At 32.8% G+C, this 7,567-nt stretch overlaps 1 protein-coding gene across 1 annotated transcript; it reads left to right on the forward strand.

Moving 5' to 3' along the window:
* The first annotated feature begins 2,606 nt into the window (after nucleotides 1–2,606).
* LOC140872150 (protein RETARDED ROOT GROWTH, mitochondrial) lies at nucleotides 2,607–6,546 on the forward strand. The gene is made up of 7 exons (XM_073274924.1): nucleotides 2,607–2,971; nucleotides 3,824–3,932; nucleotides 4,497–4,656; nucleotides 5,173–5,321; nucleotides 5,464–5,615; nucleotides 5,739–5,853; nucleotides 6,175–6,546. Exons 1-7 carry the CDS (start codon nucleotides 2,685–2,687, stop codon nucleotides 6,313–6,315), a joined length of 1,113 nt encoding a protein of 370 aa, XP_073131025.1. The 5' UTR covers nucleotides 2,607–2,684; the 3' UTR covers nucleotides 6,316–6,546.
* The last annotated feature ends 1,021 nt before the right edge of the window (nucleotides 6,547–7,567 follow it).

Raw genomic sequence — 7,567 nt, forward strand, 5'->3', positions numbered from 1 at the left:
GAGGTGACAAATTTGTCATTAGTATTGCACATTATTGATTTCAAGATGAATGTCAATGATTGATTAGCTCTTTGATTTTTATATTGAAAATTATTTATTTGTATTTATGTTAATTTGTTACATGCGTGAATATTGTAAAATGAAAATATTGAAATTGGATTACATTATGATATACGAAAATTCTGTCACAATAGAACATAAAACCACATACATAAAAATGTTATAGTAAAACTCATACGAAGACATTTTAAAATGTCATTATAAATAACTATTAATGACAATTTTTAATGTCCATATATGTAAGTATAAAAGACATTTATAAGTGTTACCACAAATTACATAACGAGGCATTTTAAATTGAATTTTATAAGCTATCATTAGTGACATTTTTTATTGTCACTATACATAAAATACATGACACTTGTACATGTCCTTATAAATTATTTTAAAGGACACATAAATTTGTCATTATTACCGTAATAAAGGCATATATAAGTGTCCTTAAAACATGAGTTTTCATGGCATTTCATATTATCATTATATTACTATTTTGTGACACATATGAAGTTGACATTAATACCTTATAATGACATTACAAAATGTCAGCAAGCCTAAGACGACATTTATTGGAGATGTCATTAAAGTTTTAATGTTATTGTATGTTGAATACAATGACATTTTTTAATGTCACTATAGATTTTTTTCTTGTAGTGTCTGCTGGCAGATTCGTAAACGTGTGCGGTGGAAAAACTTTCGTCGAAGAGCGGTGGTGGCAAGGAGGAACGAGTTTTCCCCTTCCGTGGAGTGTGATGCCTGAGAAATAAAGCTTTTTTAGTTATTTTATGAAGAAAAAACTCAAAAGTCTTCCTAGAAGCAATCCCAAATACTACCTAAGTTAGGTTGTGGGCTTTTTTGCTATATTTATATATATAAAAGTAATTTTCATCAATGTTTTTAAAACCGAACCGGCTGTTTCGACCGCGAACCGAGCACGGGTCCGGTCCGAAGTAATTTCATAAGCCGTTTTTTCCGGTCAACCTACTCGGAATCGGTCAAACTCGATCAAGAACTGGTCGGACCGGCCTTAAACCAGTGAACCGATTCAAAACTAGTTCGACCGGTTCATCTAATTTTTTTTTAAATATTTTTTAAAAAATTTAATTATTTCTTATTACCATGAAAAAATATTTCTATATTTAAAATTTAAAATTTTTATTTTTTGTTATATATACATGATTATTTGGTTTTAAACTTTTTAAAATTATATTTTAGTAGTATTTGAGCTTATTTTGATTTATTTTGTGTTTACAAAATATATAAATAATTATATTTTATATTTTGATTATATATATGTTGTTGTTTATATTTTAAACTTTGATATGGGTGCAGGTTTTTTCGTGTACGACCACTAAAACCCGGTATCGAATTTTAGTGTTTTTTTTTACACTAAAACACGGTACCGAGTTTTAGTGGTCGCACACGAAAAACCCTGCACCCTAGGGTGTAGGTGATCAAAATTATCGATATATATATATTTAAGTTTTTTAAATTTAAAATATATAAATTACTATATTATATTATTATTTTATACAATATTATAATATTTTTGTTCGACCGTCCGGTGGAATCGGTCCGGTTGGTTGAACTTTTTTTTAAAGGATTTATCGATTCGATTATCGGTTCGATTATAAAAACACTGATTTTCAAGAGCTAATTGTAAGTGCTTCTCAACTTCTACATGCAGTTGCTAAATATTTCATTGTCTAAAAGCTTAAAAACACTTAAAATATGCTCTTATAAACATATTTTAATATTAGACTATTAGTAATAGATAGATATATTATATATCAGTCTCGGGTGTATGATTATAAGTAGAAAACATTTTTTTACTTTTTAAATTGACAATAGGATAAAAGGTAGATGGTCATCTCTCTATCTTGGAAGAATGATAAATGGAAGTTGTAATATTCTTCTATATATAAGAAATCCGTCCATTAGATACCATTTTTTTTTAATCAAAATTGTCCTTATATGATGTAGATATTACGCTTTTGTGTTTTTTTATTTTGTTTTGTTTTTTTTATTTTTTATTTTGATATTTTAAATTGCAGTTTCGTCCCTCGATAATATTTACAACTATTATATTACTTTTATTTGTATAAATCAAATTAATTACAAAAATATTATACAAACACGCAATATATGCATCAATACACTATTTTAAATTGAAAGTAGAGAAAAGATAGATGATCATCTCTCTATCTTAAAAAAAAAAAAAAAGGATTAACGAAGGTTATAATTTAAAATTGGTTATTTTAATTCATGAAAAATATTATTTTTTATTGTAAAATGATATGTATAGCTCAGATCGATTTCAAGTATATAAATCATTGGCATCCATTCACAAAAACCTTATATATCTGATTGACAAAAATAAATGACTTTCCAAAGCAATTACTTAATTTAATATCGTATAATTTGGTATAATTCATTATGATTAAGGAAATATGTATAAAAGAAAATAATAATAAACCAGTCATATAAATTCTGCTCTACTCCACAATGAATCTTAAAAAAAAAATAATAATAAAGAAAGAAAGAAAGAAAACCCCCCCGTAAATTGGCGATGTGAAAATCAACATTTCCCGCAGCTCAAGAAATCAATTCGAAGGTACACATAGTGAATGGGGAGATGGAGAGCTTCCCTTGTAATCTCCCGCATCATATATGCATCGAAATCAACCTTTAATCTCAACTACAACAGCAACCCACCTCTTAGATCTCCATATTTTTCGTCGATTTCAGAGAACAGGAATCAGTTCTTGAATTTAAGGTTATTTTCAGCACTCCCATTTCCGGCTCCTTATTATACTGAAGACATTGATTTCAACCAGAGCCAGATTGGCGAAGAGGTTTCGAAAAACGAGGACGAGGTGAAAATCCCGGTCAAGGCTTTCTTTCTTTGCACCAGGTTCTTCTTCACTTTGAATATCCATGAAGCCTTGTTTCACTGTTACGGATGTAAAAGCTTATATTTTTTTAATCGCGGGATGTTGTTTTTGGTTCTTTCGAGTGCCTCTGGTTGATTTGATGTTGATTTTGGGTACTTTTGGCTTTGTATCCGTTTGCTTCAGTCTTTTTCGTGTCAAAGCTGTTGTTTTTGCCTTGTCATTGAACTGAACTGGGGTAACAACACTCGTCGAGGTCACTTGTTTTTGTCATCTCCTACTTGTTGGCACTAAAGTCCTTGTTTTGTTATAAAAGTTTTTTTGTGTTTTAATTGACATAGTATTCCAGATTCTTTCTTTTTCTTCGGTAGATATGTTGTATTCCCTGTTTTCAAAACGTTAGACCATGAGAAAGATAGCTAATTTTAATGCTTTTAAATTGCGATTGGACGGGGGAGAGGGGCTTGGACGAAATGGGATGAGCCTATTCTGTGTCCGTTACAGGAGTGAGGTTTTATTCCAAATTCAATGTTTGATCTTGGGAAAAGTCATGATCTGTGATAAGGGACATTTGAATTAATTGCATCTAATCACTTTATGGATTAGTTAATTTTTCATATTGATTATCAGGTTGGACACCCTTTTTGGCGGCATAATTTTTTTTTTGTTGTCTACACCACATAGGATGCCCAATTATTTCGTAATTTCCATATAACACTATGGCGTAATTCGTGCTGTTTGTTGTACTGGTTCAAATGCTTATGTGCTGATGTATGTCTGCTGTGGCTGGATTTGTTTGCCTTCACTCATTCCTTTTTCATTTCAATGCTATTCGGTCTCGATTTTATGGTATCTCAGATTCATGGTTTTGGCAGTGTTGATTTGAAGAATCTTCAAGCTGAGAATTCAAGATATGTTATTCCTGCAACCTCGCGATCATCAAATAGTATTGCTCTCCGATTTTGGGACTCTCCTTTGCAATCAGTAAGAAATTTTGGGACCCCATGCTTCATTGCTAGAAAAATATTTAGACAATACACAATTCACATGTCATTCTCAATATTAAGTTCTGTTTTTCATTCAGTGTTTGGTTCAATATGTGTTCTATTGGATACATAGTATTTACCTAGTATATTTGGTTTGGCCAAAGCATTTTGTACTGAAACATGAGTAATTCTTTCGTGCTTTGCCATTGACAAAGTAGTATGGAGGGGAATCTACGCATGAAATGCCGCTTAACTACTTAGTCGTTTACGTAAAAGGTTTCCTTTCCTGAAGGAATTGTCTTCTTAGTGATAGAGCCTTGAAACAACAAATACGCCATATTACTGAAGTTCCCAATTATTCTGTTGTCACCCAACAACACTGGTGCTTGGAGATAACAAGCCAATAGTAGCCTTACTGCTTCTGTCTCTACCAAGTGTTTTCCGATAACAAAGTGATTGCCTTTGTATTGAGCCAGAGCATTCTATCAAAGAAAAACTTTTCTTTGGGTAAAGTCTTCCTTAGTGAGGTAAAACTCATGGCAAAACAATTCTTTTATTTCAGGGACGCGCTTCTGAAGAGAATGCGAGTTGCTATCGTTACATGGTCATCTTTCAATATGGTTCGGTAGTCTTGTTCAATGTAGAGGATCACGAAGTTGATTTCTTCCTGCAAACTGTCAGGCGACGTGCTTCTGGATTGCTTCCTGAGATGAGAAAAGATGGTGAGTTTATTTTTTTCTCCGTCGACGTGTTGGGGTTTTTATGTTTTGTGATCATTTTGTTACATTAGTGAATTGTTGAGCATGTGTGCAATGGTTAATATCTATTTGGTTCCTCTTGACTTGTATCAGCTTTGTATATGCTAAGGGTTACTGATACGAAGAGAACTCAACGAAAGAATCATTCATTACCTTGGTCTATAAGGACACAAACTATGCATCTATGTGTTATTATTTTTTTGTATAATTTACATTTAAATTAAGGAGCTTATGGTTTTTATTTTCATTTCACCTCATAACATAACTCCAAATTCAAACAATTAAACCCAAATCCTAAAGCATTTAGTGCTTTCTGTGCTCCAATTAAGTTGTTCATAGGCATTATTATGATTCTATTGTTGTCCCAGATGACTACTTCTACATCCGCTGCAAGACTTTGTATTAGATGAACATCATAAACTACTGCATATGAATCTTTAGGCCTATTCACTTTTATCATTTCTTTTTTTGCTACGTCAGACTATGCTATAAAAGAGAGGCCTTTGTTGGTCGAGGACATGCAGGGAGGTCCAGATTACATTGTTTTGAAAAATCTTGATGTGGATAGCATCCGCATAATTGGTAGCGTGCTTGGTCAAAGCATTGCTCTTGATTATTTTGTATCACAGGTAAACAATCAAATATGGAGCCCTTTTTTTGTATTTTTAGTTCCTCTTGCACTAGACGAGACATAACTCGTAGTTCAATATATTTAGACATTTTGCAATTTTCCTGATAAGCTGAACTAGAAATTTGTAACGTCTCTCTTAGGTTGACGGTATGGTTGAAGAGTTTGCAAAAATAAATCGTGGGATGGAGAAGACCGGCACTTTTACAATGCACCGGAAGAAGCTATTCCAACTTGTGGGGAAGGCTAATTCAAATTTAGCTGATGTAATTCTTAAAGTCGGTCTTTTTGAGAGGTAATTCCTTGGACGACATTTTGTATGGTTATGCATGCATTGTGTGTATAGCTCTGCTGTCACTGCGTATTTTTTCAACATTTCAAGTGACACCGTTTAAAGTTAGTACTTTGCATACTGCAGATCAGAAATTGCATGGAGGGATGCAAAATATGCACAAATACTCGACTATCTTCGTGAGGAATACGAGATCACGCAGAGATTTGGAAACCTCGATTTCAAGTTAAAGTTTGTTGAGGTAAGCACATTCAGTCATATATGTTTCTGATACATGTCTTCCGATGGAACTCTCTTGGAAGCTTGGGGCCTCGTGCAGATAATTTCATTGAGACTAAACGAAATGTTATTTGCAATCCGAAAACGTGTGCCATTGGATCATCGTCAATAATATGACTGGATATGTGCATGCACTGAATATATCAACTCCACTTAAGTTTGAGAGATTCTTCAAATTAGCTGACTTTTGGGATTGGCTTATATTGCTATTCCTTGAATCCTGACATAAATTTCATCCTTGTCTGTCGACTAATTTGACGTCCTCACATTCACGTCCCTGCAGCACAACATCCATTTTCTTCAAGAAGTGCTTCAAAACCGGAAGTCGGATTTGCTGGAATGGTGTATCATAGTCTTGCTGAGCATAGAAAATGTGATCTCAATTTATGAGATTGTTAGAGATTCCATCGGGATGCCTATGTAATCAAGAAATACACAATTCTTTTTGCAGCACAAGGGTTGCTGCAGCCTACCTTCACTGGTATTAGGAGAAATACAATAATTTTGCAACACATTTTACCTGTAACAGTCTATAGCACGGGCACCTCCAATTCTTTCCTTTAATGTGATTCATTAAGTTATGCCCAAATGTTGAATTGTATGCACCATCCTAAAATTTGAATTTTTTCCTGTATTAGATGATCTAGTATTTTTTTTTTAAAGTAAATAATAAATCACACGTATGAAAACATGATACAAATACTTTGGATATACATGAGCAATTATAATATTGTGCCTTGACGGATCTGTCAAAATGGGTTGGGCTCGATGACTCGGCCCGTTGACTTGTTTCGACAATCCTGGCTAGCAATCCATGTGATCCGCTCAAGTATAATGTGGAAATAGAGAGTAATACTTTTTGTTGTATCTTTGCTAATAATCCATCCAGCCACAGCCCACAACAGGTCTTTGCCGACAAATGTAAATTCATCCGATGTAGTGATAGTTTTTGGATTTGTGTGGATTCTCATTAAAACGTGTGAGCTCTAAACCAATGAACAATGAATTCATTGTGTAGCACATCCGAAGGAGCATATCATTTCCCCTCTTTATCCCACAAAAGGTTTGCTATTATGTTATATGTATTGACAATATAAAACAGACAGTCCATTAAATAAACAAAAAAAAACCTAATTTTGGTGATGTGAGGTGCAATTTGATATGCTTTCTTGAACTACTTTGATGTACTTTTTAACATTTTCATGAAAAAAGTGATAAATAATTTGCTATTTGAGGAATGAGTGAACTAGGAGGCTACCAAATATACACAATATGTATTGGGATGATCCTTCGAACTCACCAACTTTTGTTTTTAATCGATTCAGTTTATGTTATACGTAGAGTTTTATCTCTCACTCTTGTATGTTTTAATATGAGATGTTCATATGATAATCTGGTAGAGTGAGGGTCCCATATATTTTTCTTTCTCTATAAAGTATATGAAAAATAACTCATAAAATGAAAATCTTGAATCAATAAAATCACCCTAATAAGAGAAGAAATACTTAGCCTTCCTTTTAATATATTAGTCATTTGAGTATCATCCACTTGATGGGCTAAAATCTTTTTACCTTTTTTAATTATTATTTTTATATATTGAGGAGAAGATATTATAATTGCACTAAAGAGTTTTGGAAAATTAGTGATGCGATGCTAACTACAAGTTTTAAAGTTAA

This window comes from Henckelia pumila, unplaced genomic scaffold (genome assembly GCF_033568475.1).
Source record: "Henckelia pumila isolate YLH828 unplaced genomic scaffold, ASM3356847v2 CTG_461:::fragment_3, whole genome shotgun sequence".
Classification (NCBI taxonomy): Eukaryota; Viridiplantae; Streptophyta; class Magnoliopsida; order Lamiales; family Gesneriaceae; genus Henckelia; species Henckelia pumila.

Excerpts from the sequence above, each read along its gene's own strand:
- LOC140872150 (XM_073274924.1), top strand. The coding sequence starts at position 2,685 with ATGGGGAGATGGAGAGCTTCCCTTGTAATCTCCCGCATCATATATGCA. Across the intron at positions 5,322-5,463 it reads TTGATTATTTTGTATCACAG|GTTGACGGTATGGTTGAAGA; the intron begins GTAAACAATCAA and ends CGTCTCTCTTAG. Across the intron at positions 5,616-5,738 it reads AAAGTCGGTCTTTTTGAGAG|ATCAGAAATTGCATGGAGGG; the intron begins GTAATTCCTTGG and ends TGCATACTGCAG.